Genomic DNA, 15,794 nt, shown 5'->3' on the forward strand with positions numbered 1-15,794 from the left:
CAGTTTAAAATGGCCCCCAAGCATAGTGTTATCTGTTGTTCTCAGCACAGGAAGGCTGTTATCAGCCTTATAGAGAAAATACATGTTAGATAAGTTTTGTCCAGGCACAAGCTACAGTGCTGTTGGCCATGAATTTGAGGTTGTCAGAGAATCAGTAGGTCCCGGAGCTGAGTTTGGGTTGCTTCCAACAGTGGTCCCAACTCCGCCATTCCAAAAAAGTATCTGCATAATGAACGGTTTCTTTTCCCAAACCAAGTATGTAAAACAGTGATGTCTACTTTTAGGTATGGAGAGAAATCAAGGTTGTTGCTAGCATTTTGTATGTTTAAAGGCATTCCTCTGTTACACTGGCTTGGGTTATTTCCTTTAAGCAAGTTATTTACAAATGTCTTACTTTCATAAGAACTAAGAGTACTGCTGTTTTGCCAATATTGTAAGATTAGAACTTATTTATGTTCCTCTTAAAATCACTAGGCTTGGTTTCCCTTTAACTTTTGCTGAGGGCTAAACTGGAAGGTAACTCCTGTTGAATTGATTATTTCCCTAGAAAGAATATGCTTTGAAAGTAACCTCAGTAAACTAATTTTTCATTTTCTTCAAGTAAAAAAATACACATCAGATAATATAGTTCATAAAAAACTTTAATGTAAGGCACTGTTGTCCAAAGTTAAATGAGGGATAACAGCCCACACGATGCCATCTGCCCCATCACAGGCAGCAGGTACAGTTCCCACTCAGGAAGAGATTTGACATGACAGTTCCTCAGTGGTGATACTATCTCCCAAAGCATGGACTAATAGTTTTCCTTAAAACAAAAAAGTAACTATCTTAGACTGATAACTGAAGAACAAACATCTTAAGGGGAAAAAACCCCAGAAAACCATATCAACTATTGTAGTCTTAAAAGAAGGTTTCTAAGAGTTCCCATGTTTGTAAGAGGTCCAAGAAATGCATGTCTTTTGTTGTCTAATAAGTCCCCATGACAAGAAAGGATTGAGTTAGAAGCATGTCCTTGGTTCAGACTGTGCTTAATGAGAAATAGGGGACTATATGCATAAATGGGTTGAAGGACCAAACTTCTATTTGCCACTTGATTCCAAAACATTCAGCTGATTTCACCTCAAGGGCAGTATGACAAATTCTTAAGAATGTCTTCATTTACTTTCATTAAATACTTTAATATAAGAACCTTAAGAAAACTGGATTCTTGATTTATTGGTAGCCTATAACTTGTGTTTTAACATTGCTCTACAGTGCTAAAGACCTTATCTACTGTCTTGCAGGAATTTTTTGGATAACCTTTACTCCTAATCATCAGTAAGACACTTCCAAGTTCTTACCAAAAATCCATCTCCAGGAGTGAGTCATCCAGGAAAGGAAAATTTTGCTTTAAGTAGATAAAGTGGTGTTTATATGCATTAGGCCAAGCAATCCACTCAAGGTTCTAACAGTTTTTAAAAATTAAGTCACAATACAGCTGAACAAGGAACGTGGTGGTTCTGATGAGGTATTATTTTGACATTTTGGTCTCAGAAGGTGTTTCTCCAGTATCCAATGTCTTCAACAACCGGAAAAGGCCAGCAGCTTCTCGTATCCTACTGAATTCGATACAGAATGCCTGCACTTCTATAAACAAGTCCTGCACATTAATAATTTTGTTTCGGATCAAGGACTGGAGAAAGACACACACAAGACGAACCAAACGATTCTGAAAAAAAGAAAGCCAGTTTTAGTGTATCCATTTTCTTGGCAGGTATTTATAAAATTTACAATTACAAAAATTTCTGTTACTTACCTGCATGTATTTGTCCTTAATTTGTTCACAAGTAGAGATGCAATTTGATATATAAAGGTGAATAAATTCAGGAGGTAGATCAACAGCAGTAGTTAGTCTGTTTCATAAAGTTAAAAAGTTAGGGCTGTTAAACACTGTTAATTATATTTTATGGTACTTAGGATCAGTTACCTAGTTGTAAACATATTTATGTAAATGAGCCTGAGCCATTCTGCTTGTTAATAAAGGGGATTTCCATTTTTAAGTCTATACTTAGCATTACACATGGTAATTACTCATTTTTTAAAAACATTTCTGTGTGTCCTCGGTTGAATCATAATTCAGTTAATGGTCTTCAAGCTCTCATAAGTAACATTTACTAAACCCCGATTATGCCTAAGTGCTATACGCAAGATGGTATATCTGAGAAGGAGGTATAGTTTAGTAAGTAAATAGTACACTATATATAGCTAAATGGTAAAATGAGGGGTTTACAAGAAGCAGTATAAATGAAAATATGGGAAAAGCCTTGAACTGGAACCTAGAAGTGTTCCTTATAACCTAGTGGATGCTAGGAGGAAAAATCTTGGAATCTGGGATTAGTATGGTACATTTAGGAACCTGGTGATAGAGACCCAGACAGAAGGCATGGTGGCATATTAGAATCTTGTAAAGGAAAGCTGGTATTTTCCAAAGGATTCTGTGGGATAGGAATTCCATGTTCAGATAAAGGGATACTATGCTAACTATATAGTATGAATTTCCAAAAGAAATGTGACTGTAGAACCTTTTTCCATAAGGCACTGAGGAACTAGTGCTCCAAGGAATAGTGGTGTGGTCACTTGAGATGGGGGGTGGGGAGCATAAGCAGACTTTGTCCTTTAAATTATTCTCTAGAAACAATAATATTGATAAAAAAGATGTGGTTATTCTTGGACTAAATCTGGTGAAGACAATAATGCTGTTAAGAATGTAGTGAAGGGGGAAGAAGCAAGCACTCAGAGGTAGCTCAATCCAAGGACTGAACCGGAATGAAGACCCTGAAGGAAGTGGGTGGGAGTCTTCACCGAAGGGGAAAGGCTTGAGCAGAGAATGCATAAGTGAAGTATACTTTCAAAAAGCAGGTAACCAGTTTTGCCAGTGACAGAAAGTAAGGTTGAAAAGACCACTCTCCTGTACACATACTTGTGATCACCCAGCTTCCAGCCAGGCGAAGCCAGGCTTTTTCTCACTGGCTGGTAAGCTTAAATGGACATGGTCTTTAGCAAAATTTCAAGAAGGTTTAAAAAAAAAAATCCCTGCCTTAAAGTCTGTTGCAAGTTTTTCCCTTCTGGCCAGTTAGCGTCTATATTATACCCCACATACATACACACACACACACACACACACACACACACACACAGACACATCTGATTGAGTATAAACACTTACCGATTTACAACTTCCATTGAATGCAAGGACATGTCCATGTTGACCAGGACTGAAAAATACTCCGTGATCTGGCTTGACTGCATTAACTTCAGTAGCATTTCTATAGCAACTAGGGGGTTGTTTTCCACTAGGTCAGGAAGTTTGGCTGGAGTCAGGCCAATATGATAAACGAGTTTGGGGTCTTTTTCCAACTCACCCAGGAGCTAAATACAATCAAATTTTTAAAAAAAGAGGTTTTTGAGTCAAAAAAAATTGTCTGCATTGAACCAACTTCATAAATTTCTTCCTTCAAACCCATTATTATAATCATGTCTTGAACTGCAAAGACTATTTACAAATATGCTAATGATCTCTCCTCCTGGGCATTAAGCCAAACTTGGTATTGTCTGGTTGGATATAATGTCTGGATTATATAACAATATCATCCTTAACTCCTTTGTAGACCTTTTCTGTCCTCGGCTAGAACCAAAAAATAATTTAGTTGCCAACCAGCTCTCCAGAAAAGCACACACCACAGAGAACTGAGGAATAGGAGAAACAAGAGTACAGCCCCAGGTGGAGAACAAATGCTTGAGGAGAGAAGCAGGAAGGGAAGAGGGAGAGCTGCCCTGTTGCAGTCCCTCACTTTGCAGGATGATGCAGTTCAGGTCCTACTCAACTATGTAATTCAAATAGTTCTCTTCAAAAACATAAGTGCTTTTTCTTCAAAATTCTCCACACTTCCTCCCTACTGGCAAATACCACAGTGAACTGTTTCAGGAATGGCCTAGCAAACAAAGTGAACTACAAACACTGTAATCACAGGATCAAAAGTGAGATCTATCCTACCCCTCCTCTCCTAGAGTCAAAATCGTTCAAATAAGAGTTGATACATGTTGAATTATCAGTCTTTCCCCACCAGAGTAAAATGACTAGAACTGGAGAAGCAGAACAAAGATTCAGAGATCCAAGACTCCTTGGATGTAAAACCCTTCCTACTGCTGACTTCTGTTGACAGGGTCATTTAATTGGCCACTTAATGTGGAGGACTAAAGATAAGAAATGCTTATAAATAAATACCTGTGTTTGTTGAGGAGACGATAAGGGGCTTTTGAAGGCTTTGGCCATTATTCGCTTGATCTCCACACCAGTGCTATTCTTGACACACATTGATTTGTCCCATTGAATCGTATGGTCAGGCTCTGTTGGATTCAGCCAAGCCAGCTCATCCTCACAAATGTGGAGTGGAGGTGGTGGACGAATAAACTCTGGGCGGAAATGGCCTTTAATGAGAACAGGAATATTTGTTTCATTTAGTAAGCTAACATCTATACACATCTTTATAAAGGTAACATGATAAAACGCTCAAGACTTCAAAATCCAAGGCAGAGATGATTTAGAAATTCAGGGTTTTATTCAGAATACCAACAAAACGAAATATCAATAGAACATCATTATGCTAGACAGCAAATCTATTTTTCAAGAGAGAAAGGCACTACCATGATCTGGCAATTTTTAATTAAAGCATGATCACCACTCAGAAGCAAAGGATACAACTTCACATACTGGTAAAAGTTCTTATGGGAAAAATGAAATGCTATTTGATTTTGTTCATCCTACTCTTGGTTACCATTATTTTTATTCAGAGACCACTATTATTTGTAACTTTTTTCTTTGCATTTCATGAAATGGCAGGAAACAGAAAAGTATAGCTGCCTTTTGACATTTTCAAATGAATCCAGAGACTTTCATAAATCCCCTAATTCAAAAATCCTGTACTCCTGTTCATAAAACTATACAAGAAAATGCAGTGACTCAATACTTCAACTATTTTCTGAAACAGCATTGATTCCTAAGTTTAAAAACCCACTAAAATAAATACTGGCTGGGATTTTTATACCTCATTTTGGTTTCCACACAGGGCCCTAAGGTGGCCTATTCCAATCATGGATCCTAGCCCATGCCAAATTTGAGACTAGTTTATTGAGGTTTTCTAGCTAAGAATCATCAGTTTATCTTGAAATATCCTCTCTCTCATTTTTATCACCAGGACTAGCATCTCAATCTCTTTTCAGAGTATTTATAAAAAGATAAAAATTTTGACATTTTATGAGAAGTACTACTACTGTGATAAAGGAAACATTTCCGTGAAGTACAGATGCCTCATGTTAGCTAGATTCAGTATCTAATTGATTGGGGTTTTCACATACCTTTCTGGTGGCTCATGCAACAAAAGTTGTGCTTAAACAAATGTTAAATAAAAATCAGCATGTGCCATGGGCCTTCAGGCATACCTGTGACTGGATGAGACCTCAGTTATTAAGCCCATTTATGCCAAAGATGTGTTAATGGCATTAAAGTCATGTAAGTTTAAAATTCATGGTAACACTGTAATTTGGAGAACATTTTCCTTATTCTTAAGCATAAAGCATGCCTTCATCATTAAAACCACATAGAATACCATGAAACCAAAAGATGCAGCTATCGGATTTCATGTTCAGTAGGTGTTTTCTTTGAATTAAAGTAAATTAGGAACTATAATATTAGTAAAACTTTACAAGGGAGAAGGTAATGATAAGATTAATAAAGCACTAAAAAAGAAAAGGTAATACATTACAAAAGACTCCTTTTTGTAAAATCTATCTTCCAGAATGCTGCTGATCATAAAAAATTTGGTATGTAATTTTATTACAGAAGAAACTAAACTGACCACCTCTACTCTGTTCTACTAGACGCTAGGAGGTTTTTCACTGAATTCAAGTCTAGGGAGCAACAAAAAATAACTGCTTTAGAAAACCAAGTCTCAGGGTATTGGTAAAATAAAACCCAAGTACATAAAATTGTATGTACCTACTTTCAATAGGCGGCTTTGGTCCACTGACTAAAGCTTCTGTGATTTGAGAGGCAACCGAGCTGTCAAATCCAGAATTTGAAGAATCTGGGTCCGGGTCACTGAGAATACTAGGGAAGCTAGCCTTACTTTGGGTTGGCAATTCAGACTGACGTTCTGAAAAAGGATAAAATAAGAGATATTTTTAAATTGAGGGTACCACAGGGCAAGAGAATAGACAAGCTACTAATTGGGAATATAAACAAAAGGCAAGATTCAATCTATGTTTTTGTATTGTCTTGTTTTTTTTTTTCCAAAAACTACAAATCAAGCAGCCAGCAGCAGCTATAGTCCGGCCTCTCAGCCAGCTGTGCTGGGGGCCACTCCTACCCCTTAGAGCACCCTGAGCCATTGCAGACCATTCACAACAAGAAGATACATACAGCCCACACAACAGATACCCCTACAGTGCCTGGTACTTGTGACCAAGGAGGATTGAGGTACTGGGCTCCTCAGGGCATTTTATTTTTTTCTTTTTTTAAAGATTTTTAAAATTTATTTATTCATGACAGACACAGAGAGAGAGGCAAAGACACATGCAGAGGGAGAAGCAGGCTCCATGCAGGGACTTGATCCCAGGTCTCCAGGATCAGGCCCTGGATTGAAGGCGGTGCTAAACTGCTGAGCCACCCAGGCTGCCCCTCAGGGCGTTTTCTATATAAGGCCACTATTTACAAGATGAGGAGACTTAACTGACATACCTACTACATAAAAACAGACTCAGACAAAATGAGACAGAGGAATATGTTCTGAATAAAAAAACAACACAAAACCTCAAAAAAAGAACTAAGGGAAATGAGATAAGCAATCTACCTGATGAAGAGTTTGGGTAATGGTCATAAAGATCCTCACTAGAGAGAAAAGTGAATGAAGTCAGAACAGAGCTGGAGAATACAACTGAAATGAAAACTACACTAGAGAATCAACTGCAGATAAGCAGATAAAGACAGTATCAGTGATCTGGAAGACAGGGTAAAGGAAAGCACCCTAGCTGAGCAGCAAAAATATTAAAAAATTTTTAAATGAGGCTAGGTTAAAGAATTTCTTCTGTTCAAGTATAATGTTTGCATTATAGGGAAACTCAAAAGAAGAGGCAGAAAACATTTGAAGAAATAATCACTGAAAACTTCCCTAACCAGGGAAACAGCCAGGTACAGGAAGCAGATAGCCCCAAGAAGGTCCACATCAAGACACATAATTAAAATGTCAAAAATTGGGGCACCTGGGTGGCTCAGTGGTTGACTGTCTGCCTTTGGCTCAGGGTGTAATCCCGGGTCCTGGGATCGAGTCTCACACTGGGCTCCCCACAGGGGCCTGCTTCTACCTCTGCCTATGTCTCTACCTCTCTCCTGTGTCTCTCATGAATAAATAAATAAAATCTTTTAAAATAAATACAATGTTAAAAATTAAAGATAAAAGAGAATCTTAAAAGCAGTGAGAAAAGGCACATAGTTACACAGGAAACCCCATAAGGCTATCTGATGTTCTTTCAGCAGGAACAGCAGGTCAGAAGAAAGTGGCATGATCTATTCAAAGTGCTAGGAAAAAAACATGAGAGTGCTTGCCCCAGCAAGGTTATCACTCAGAACTGAAGGACAGAGTTTATCAGACAAACAAAAGTTAAAGGAGTTTACCACCACTAAACTAGCCTTACGAGGGGCAGCCTGGGTGGCTCGGCAGTTTAGCGCCTGCCTTCAGCTCAGGGTGTGATGCTGGGGACCTGGGATCGAGTCCCACGTCGGGCCCTGCATGGAGCCTGCTTCTCCCTCTGCCTGTGTCTCTGCCTCTCTCTGTGTGTCTCATGAATAAATAAATAAAATCTTAAAAAAAAATAAAATGTGGAACACAGGGTGTCGGGTGGGGAAGTAAAAATACAGTGCTTTCAGAATGTGTTCAAACTTAACCATTACCTTAGACTGGTATATACAAAGAATATTATATACGAACATCAGTAACCACCAGTCAAAAACCTAGAATAGATTCAGAAAAAAGGAAAAGAATCCAAGCCTAACACTAAATAAAGTCATCAAACATAAGGGTAGAGAGCAAGGGAAGAACAGAGAACTGCAAAAACACCTGGAAACAACAAAATGGCAAAAAGTATGTATCAGTGAATATTTACTTTAAAAATAAATTAAGTGCCCATTTACTTTTAATTCAAAAGGTATAGGGTAACTGGGTAAAAAGACAACACCTATTTATATGCTTCCTACAAGAGACACAAACATCAAACCCAAAGACAGACTGAAAGTGAAGGTATCCCATGCAAATGGACGGGGGGGAAAAAGTTGGGTGGCAAGACAAACTAGACCTAGAGCCTAAAACCAAGACCGAGCCTAGCTGGCTCAGTTGGTATTGGTAGATGGGACTCTTAATCTCAGGGTCGTGAGTTCAAGCCCCACACTGACTGGGCTTGGAACCTACTAAGTACATACATATATATATATACATAGGGGCACATGGGTGGCTCAGTTGGTTAAGTGTCGGACTTCAGCTCAGGTCATGATCCCAGGGTCCTGGGATAGAGCCCCATGGCAGGCTCTGCACTCAGCTGGGAATCTGCTTCTCCCCTCTTGCTTTCATACAGCAAAGGAAACCATTAACAAAATGAAAACATACTGAACGGGAGAAACTATTACAAATTCTGTATATGGTAAAAGGTTAATATCCAAAATAACTCCTACAACACCAAAAAAAAAAAAAAAAAAGGATTTAAAAATGGGCAGAAAATCCGAACAGACAGTTCTCTAAAGATATACAGATGACCAACAGACACATGAAAACAGGGACGCCTGGGTGGCTCAACGGTTGAGCGTCTGCCTTCGGCTCAGGTTGTGATCCTGGGGGTCCTGGGATCAAGTCCCACATCAGGCTTCCTGCATGGAGCCTGCTTCTCCCTCTGCCGGTGTCTCTGCCTCTCTCTCTTTCTCTCATAAACAAAATCTTGGGGGGAAAAAAAAGCCTTAAAAAAAAAAATGGACTGACTTCAACAACCATTTAATTTAAAAAAAAAAAAAAAAAAGGTTGAATGGCCAATAAACCTTTGAAAAGATGTTCAGGGCAGCCCCGGTGGTCCAGCGGTTTAGCGCCGCCTTCAGCCTGGGATGTGACCCTGGAGACCCTGGGATCGAGTCCCACATCAGGCTCCCTGCACGGAGCCTGCTTCCCCCCGCTGCCTGTGTCTCTGCCCCCTCCCCTCTCTGTCATGAATAAATAAAATCTTTAAAAAAAAAGTTCAACCTCACTGGTGGGGGTGTGGGGATCAGTCAAAACACAAGACACTATTACATACCCTTCAGACTGACAAAAATTAAGCCTGAAATCATCAGATGCAGAGAATGTCAGGTAATTTGCACACTGCTAATGGGAATGAAACATGGCACAGCAACTCTGGAAAACAATCTGCCACTAGCTAGTGAAGTTTTACATTTGCTTATCTCCCTAGAAAAAATATTTTCACATGTACTACCAGAATGAACATAGCAACATTATGTCCATTAATAGTAAAATGGGGGGGATCCCTGGGTGGTTCAGCGGTTTGGCGCCTGCTTTCGGCTCAGATCATGATCCTGGAGGCCCAGGATCGAGTCCCGCATCGGGCTCTCTGCATGGAGCCTGCTTCTCCCTCTGCCTGTATCTTTGCCTCTCTCTCTGTGTCTCTCATGAGTGAGTGAGTGAAGTCTTAAAAAAGAAAAAAAAAAGTAAAATGGATGGAGAACTTGATATTCCATTGTATGAATGTCACAACAGCAATGAAAATCAACCACTACAATTCATCAGTATGGATTCACTTTACAATTAACACCCAAAAGAACACAGCATGTTTCCACATATATCTCAAGTTGAAGAACATCCAAAGTTAAACTACAGGCATATATAAAGGTGAGGGCGATAAAGTAAATCCTGATTATCACAAAAATGAGGTTAGTGATGGGGGAGAAGGGGAGCAGCTAGGAAGAGAAACACACAAGGAGACTCTAGGTCCTGAAACATATTTCTTAACCTAGATGATGCTGCTCCAGGGTCACTTTATAATTCCTTAATACATGCAGATTTTATGAAACTACATATTTCAGATTTTGTAATTTTTTTAAGATTGATTGATTTATGATAGAGAGAGAGAGGCAGAGACACAGGAGGAGGGAGAAGCAGGCTCCATGCCGGGAGCCCGACGTGAGACTCGATCCCGGGACTCCAGGATCGCGCCCTGGGCCAAAGGCAGGTGCTAAACTGCTGAGCCACGCAGGGATCCCCAGATTTTGTAATTTTTAAAAAAGATCTTATTTATTTATTTGTGAGAGACATAGAGAGAGACACAGAGACATAGGCAGAGGGAGACAGATTTTGTAATTTTGAAAAGACAGGGCTAAATTCCTGATTCCTTAAAGAGCTATCAGTGTTAATAAAAAAACAAACAAACAAACATGGATTCAGTGGGAAAACTGTCAGACATGAAAGATGCCTTGTATCTATAACATGTTCAACTTCATTGATTTAATAGGAAAAATTCTAACTAAAATCATCCCAAGATGCTGTTTTCTCCTATTGCTAGCTAAAGTACAGAAAATGAACATACTCTTGACAAAAATATAGGAAAAATGTTTAAATTGGCACAATGTGTAGTAAAATAACAAGTACAGGTTATCTGGAATTTTTAATAAAGCCTCTGAAATATTGACATTGTTAATAGGGTAAAAAAAAATGCCCCTTGTAGTTACTTTTGTATAACTTGTCTGCTTGTTTATTTAAAGTTAAAAAAAATGCAACTGCATCCTCCATAAATACACCTCTGGTCCATAGATCCTACTGCAAGACATGAATTGCAGGCCTCTGCAAAGGTGAATTTGTGTGTAGCCAGCTCCAGAGAAGATAAGTGTAGCACTTTTTTTCCCCCTGATATTTGTAAAAATGCATGGATTAGGACATCTTCAATCTGGGTAGGAGACAGCAAGTTTAGCCATTTTGCCAAGCTTTCTCGAGACTAACTCTAGCATATATTCCTTTCTGGGCTTGATATACTTTAAAACTTTCTCACAGTCGAACTCAAGTCATCCGAAGTTGCAAGGGAGATCAGACCTGATTCTCACGTTATTGAATACAAAGCAAAAGCCCTCAGAATATATATATCCCTTCTGAAGGTAAAATGACTGAAACTGCCTGTCACACCTCTGTACCCAGCTCTCATACAATCTTTCAAGAAATAATCATATTTTATTTCCATAAGTAGATTATATCTAGCACTAGTGAATTAGCATTTCTGCATACCTTCAACCTTAAAAGTCTTAAAAAGATTTCTCGATTTCAGAAAATAAACATTGTTCTAATGTGATACTCAGGAGTTAAAAAGTGAGGGTCGGAATGTTCCAAGGAAAAAGCAGTTTATTGAACGATGTCACCTTGTATAAGAAACCAAATGTCACAGACGCATTAAGTCTAGTAAGAAGGATGGGGGACTGTCAAAATTAATACTGCAGCTCACTCAGTCACAAGGTGAAGGGTTCACAAATTTGCCCATATATTAGAATTTCCCTAATCAATCACTTTCAGTGCAGTCTAGCAAAAGGTGCCTCTTCTACCTTCCCTACTCAGAGAGGCTCTGACCATCCAGGTCAAGAAAGCTCCTATTTTCTATCACAACAGGCTTCTGCTTCAAGAGATCCCATTCATTTATATGCGTCCCACAGAAGGCGCCAAAGCAATCTTGAAACAGCAGGACAGGGGAACTTTCACACATCCTGACTTCAAAACTTACTACAAAGCTACTGTAAGCAAATGTGTGAAGTGAAATACAGACAGACAAAGCAGTGATCACTGAATAGAGAACCCTGAAATAAACCCTTCCATATAAGGTAGAATGATTTTCAACAAGGGTGCCAAGAGAAACCATGTGGGCTATTCAGGGTCCCCTAGGATTCCGTATGAATTTTACAATGGGTTTTTCCATGTCTGCAAAACATATTGTTCAGATTTTAATAGAAATTGCATTGAATCTGCAGATCACTTTTTTTTTTAAACCTACTAAATTTTATCCAGCATTCTTCTTAAATTGAAAAAGCAATCAATTCAAGTGAAAACTCAGAGTGAATTTATATACCACATTAGCAAGGATCCAGTACTGAGGGTACATTTCTCATGGAAGTTATGAAGCTTTTAGCACAATTACAAAGACCTTCATTTTAAGTGGGGACCCTTAAAAAAAAAAAGGGCCTAATGCTACTACACAAGAATACCCAAACCACTGATTGCTCCTTACCAGCCAAGGCTAGCTGAAGCCCACTAATATCCACAGACTGGCCCATGTTTCCAACGTCCATCAATGCAATCTGTCGAGGTGTCTTCTTGAAGAGTTCTCTTGGGGGTGCCAGCATTAGCTGGGAAAGAAAAAACTTTTCTGGTGGAGTTATAGGAGGTAAAAATCCTGTAAACAAAAATGTATAACAATTTCTCCAATGGTTATTTTTAAAAATTAACTTGACTCTGGTAAAATTAGCATTTGCTGCTTGCCATTTCCACTCACATATTTTTAAAGACAAAATTATTTAAGTTTCAGTTAACCAAATATATACATTTATGAAAATGCAATTAAATATACCACTTGAAATTCTGTGATTTGTGGCAATATCAAAAATGAAACTTAAATTTTTAACTATTAAAAGCTCTGTATCCAACATGCAAAGGCTAAAGCTTAAACATGCAAGCAAAAACAAATAAAAAAAGCTAATGCTCAGAAATGCTTTTTCTCCCTTGCTTCTGTGAGCAACTGTACAAGTTGAAGAGACCAGGAGCATCAGCAGCACAGGTACACATGTCACACCTGCTTCAGTGCACAGTACATCCACAAAAATCCCCCAGTGCTGACTGCTGTTCCTGTCTGTCACGTTCCGTTGCTCAACAAGCCTCATCTGTCCCACAGCAGCACTGTTGCCAGACTCTGTTCCCCTCATCTTCATCTCCCCTCCTTTCTTGTCTAGACTCCAGGACAGCCTTCCTCACTTTCCCAGCTCCGAGTTTGGACTCCTGCCCACCTATCACCCACAGTCCACACTCCCACTTACCACTTAAGTTATATTTCTAGGTACGAATCTCACATTACTTAACCTGTTTACACAGAATTAAACCCCAAATTCTGCACCATGAGATCATAATCTAGTTCTGACCCACTTTCCTAATCTCATCTCTCGAACTCCCCTCCAACCCACACATCCTACACTCCAGTTACACAAAATCTCCCAGGTTCTCAGACTGCTGATTTCAGAACATCCAATATACCCAGTTCTTTAAAAACACCTGACAGGGCCACACCCTTCCCTCATACACCCCATATCCCACCCCTAACCAAGATCCAGCAAAAACCTCACTCCCTCTAAGAACCTCTCCAGCCACACAGGTGGTTGGTCGTCTGTGCCACTGGGCATTTCGTATGTGACCTCTAGTACAACCCTTACTCCACTGGGTTATGGCTACATTTATGTCTCCTCAACCAGACCTCAAGCTTCTTGAGTGAAGAGAAGCTGTCTTATTTACATCTAGATATATTCTCAATCCTACCTCTGCGTCAGAATCACCTGAAAAACTTTAAAAATATATCCATTAGATGCTCACTCTAGACATACAATACAAGCCCCGGTATTGATATTCCCTGTTTTCCATTTAAGCACCATCCTTACTTCAATGAAAGTAATGATAATAGTGATTAACAGTTATTGTAAATACTTTTATTTCTCATAATAACCCTACCAGCTAGGAATTATTACTATCTGCATTTTACAAACAAAGAAACTGAGGCACAGAGAGGTAAAATAACTTATCCATGGAGTCCTCCCCAGACAGATTTGTGTTTACAATGCAGTCTATGGTCTGAATCTAGGTTTAGGCTCACGGCATTTGAAAGGGACCTAAGTCATCCTTCCCCTGCCTGAGCTGGCCTTCAGAATTCAAAGGGCTCTCTGAGTAAATCCCACGCTGTCCCCATTGTCTGCTAGGGGCCTCCTAGGCTGGTGGGCTTAGGCCTCCCAAGATATGTTGCATTACCTTCCGGGCATTCTCAAACGTAATGAAAGCCGCCTTGGGTACGAGTACCCTAAGGACATCTCATCCTACACAAAGTTTGCTCCTCTTACATAAGAGCAGCGCAATAAACCAACCACGAGATGCTTTAGATGGAGAGGAGATGCCAAGCATGAATGCCAACTAGCTTACGGGGTAGAAGCCCTCCAGTGCCACGAAAAACTTCTTGGTATTAATCTCAAAACCCACTGCCTTCACCTTTTAACTCTGTATAGTGACCCCTACCTAGACAGTGCTCTTTTTCCGACGGGCTAGTACCGGAAGATCACATTTTCCCACCTCTGTCTGCTTCCCCCACTACAGGGGGCTTTGTCTCACTAATCACCACCCCCTCTGTGCCTTTCTCCTTTCCTGGCTGAGCCTTCTCCTAAAGTCAAGTCTCATAAAGCATCTCTTTGGATGAATGAATGAGTGAATGAATGAGTGAATGAATATAACTAACTAACTAAGGAGGCGGCCTCGAATGAAACCCACTGATCCGATCTCACCGGCACTGCACAAATCTACATTTTCCATAATGCCCGGCAGTCCTGCGTGTTCTAAGGTAGGCCGCGAATCTGCGACGACCTTCTACCCTCTGCCCATCCCATTATCCAGGGCGGGACACGCAAGAGACCGACGACGGCGGCTGCCAAACCGTTAAGCGCCGCTTAGTATCTATCTCGGCCCGACAACTCTTCGGGCTCTGGGCTTCACCTGGTCGACGGACACCTCAGCGCGGGAGCAGAGGGTCTTAGCTACGACCGAGTCCCACGCCAGGCGGGCTTCACGAGAACGGGGTGCGCCCGGGGGGCTAACGCTCCGGGCCGCGGCCCCGGGTCCGTGGGCAGCTCCCGCGTCTCCGCTCTTCGGCCGAGCTCGCCCGGGCGCAGGCGGAAAGCGCCCAAAGCCTGCCCAGCGCACGCCTGGGCTCCGGGGAGCGGCGCGCCGCGGGCGTACCTGAGAGCGGCGGCCTGTCGGGCTCCTGGCCGCCGCGGGCGGGCGGCGCGGGGTTGAGCAGGTGCGCGAAGCTGGCGGCGAAGGGGTTGGCGGCGAGCGGCTCGGTGCGGTACATCTCCCAGAGCAGGTAGAGCGCGGTGAGGCGCTGCGCCGCGCTGGGCAGCAGGTCCGGCTGCTGCAGCAGCATGACGAGCACCGAGCCCAGGCGGAAGTGGTCGGCCTTGCTGAAGTAGTGGTGGAAGGCGGTGGACAGGCCCTCGAAGGTGCTGCCGCCGCCCGCCTCCTCCGAAATGATGCTCAGCAGGCTCGAGAGCTCCTTCGGGGTCAGGCTCATCCTGCCCGCGGGGCCCCCCGGGCCTCCACTGCCCGGCCCGGGGCCGCCTGCTCCGCCTCTGCCGCCGCCGCCGCCGCCGGAGCCGGAGCCTCCCGGGCCGCTCCTGGACGCCGATCCCGCCGCTTCCCGGGCACCCCTCTGCTCCGCGGCGGTGAGAAGCCGGCCAGACGCCGCGCTCACCCCGCCACCGGGCATCAACCTCGCCCGCCCGCCCCGCTTCCCGGCCGCAGTGGCCCTGGCGCCGGCTCGCCCCGTCCCCACGGCCGTAAAGCACGCTGTGACACGACAGCGTCGCAAACAAAACACGCCTGGGAAGCGGAGGGGCAGCGCGGAGCCGGAGCGCGGCGGGGAGCGAGGCCGCGGGGGGATCCGGAGACGCT

At 42.0% G+C, this 15,794-nt stretch overlaps 2 protein-coding genes across 2 annotated transcripts in view; one reads left to right on the forward strand and one right to left on the reverse strand.

Annotated features, from left to right (window-relative positions):
* RNF149 (ring finger protein 149) overlaps positions 1-2,044 on the forward strand; it is a 31,867-nt gene extending 29,823 nt beyond the window's left edge. The window contains exon 8 of the transcript XR_013389350.1: positions 1,284-2,044. The gene's annotated coding sequence lies outside the window, so the exon portion shown is untranslated. The remainder of the gene's footprint in view (positions 1-1,283) is intronic.
* Positions 624-15,638, reverse strand: CNOT11 (CCR4-NOT transcription complex subunit 11). Its single transcript, XM_077915009.1, has 7 exons — positions 15,081-15,638; positions 12,328-12,492; positions 6,039-6,191; positions 4,265-4,467; positions 3,206-3,408; positions 1,796-1,892; positions 624-1,708 (listed from the first exon to the last, which is right to left on the reverse strand). Exons 1-7 carry the CDS (start codon positions 15,607-15,609, stop codon positions 1,511-1,513), a joined length of 1,548 nt encoding a protein of 515 aa, XP_077771135.1. The 5' UTR covers positions 15,610-15,638; the 3' UTR covers positions 624-1,510.
* Positions 15,639-15,794: the final 156 nt, after the last annotated feature.

This window comes from Canis aureus, chromosome 11 (genome assembly GCF_053574225.1).
Source record: "Canis aureus isolate CA01 chromosome 11, VMU_Caureus_v.1.0, whole genome shotgun sequence".
NCBI classification, from domain to species: domain Eukaryota; kingdom Metazoa; phylum Chordata; class Mammalia; order Carnivora; family Canidae; genus Canis; species Canis aureus.

Bases quoted from the DNA above. Each gene is read 5' to 3' on its own strand.
- CNOT11 (XM_077915009.1), bottom strand. From the start codon at position 15,609: ATGCCCGGTGGCGGGGTGAGCGCGGCGTCTGGCCGGCTTCTCACCGCC. The intron at 3,409-4,264 runs GTATTTATTTAT...GATTGTATTTAG, and splicing joins CGTCTCCTCAACAAACACAG to CTCCTGGGTGAGTTGGAAAA. The intron at 1,709-1,795 runs GTAAGTAACAGA...TCTTTTTTTCAG, and splicing joins TTAAGGACAAATACATGCAG to AATCGTTTGGTTCGTCTTGT.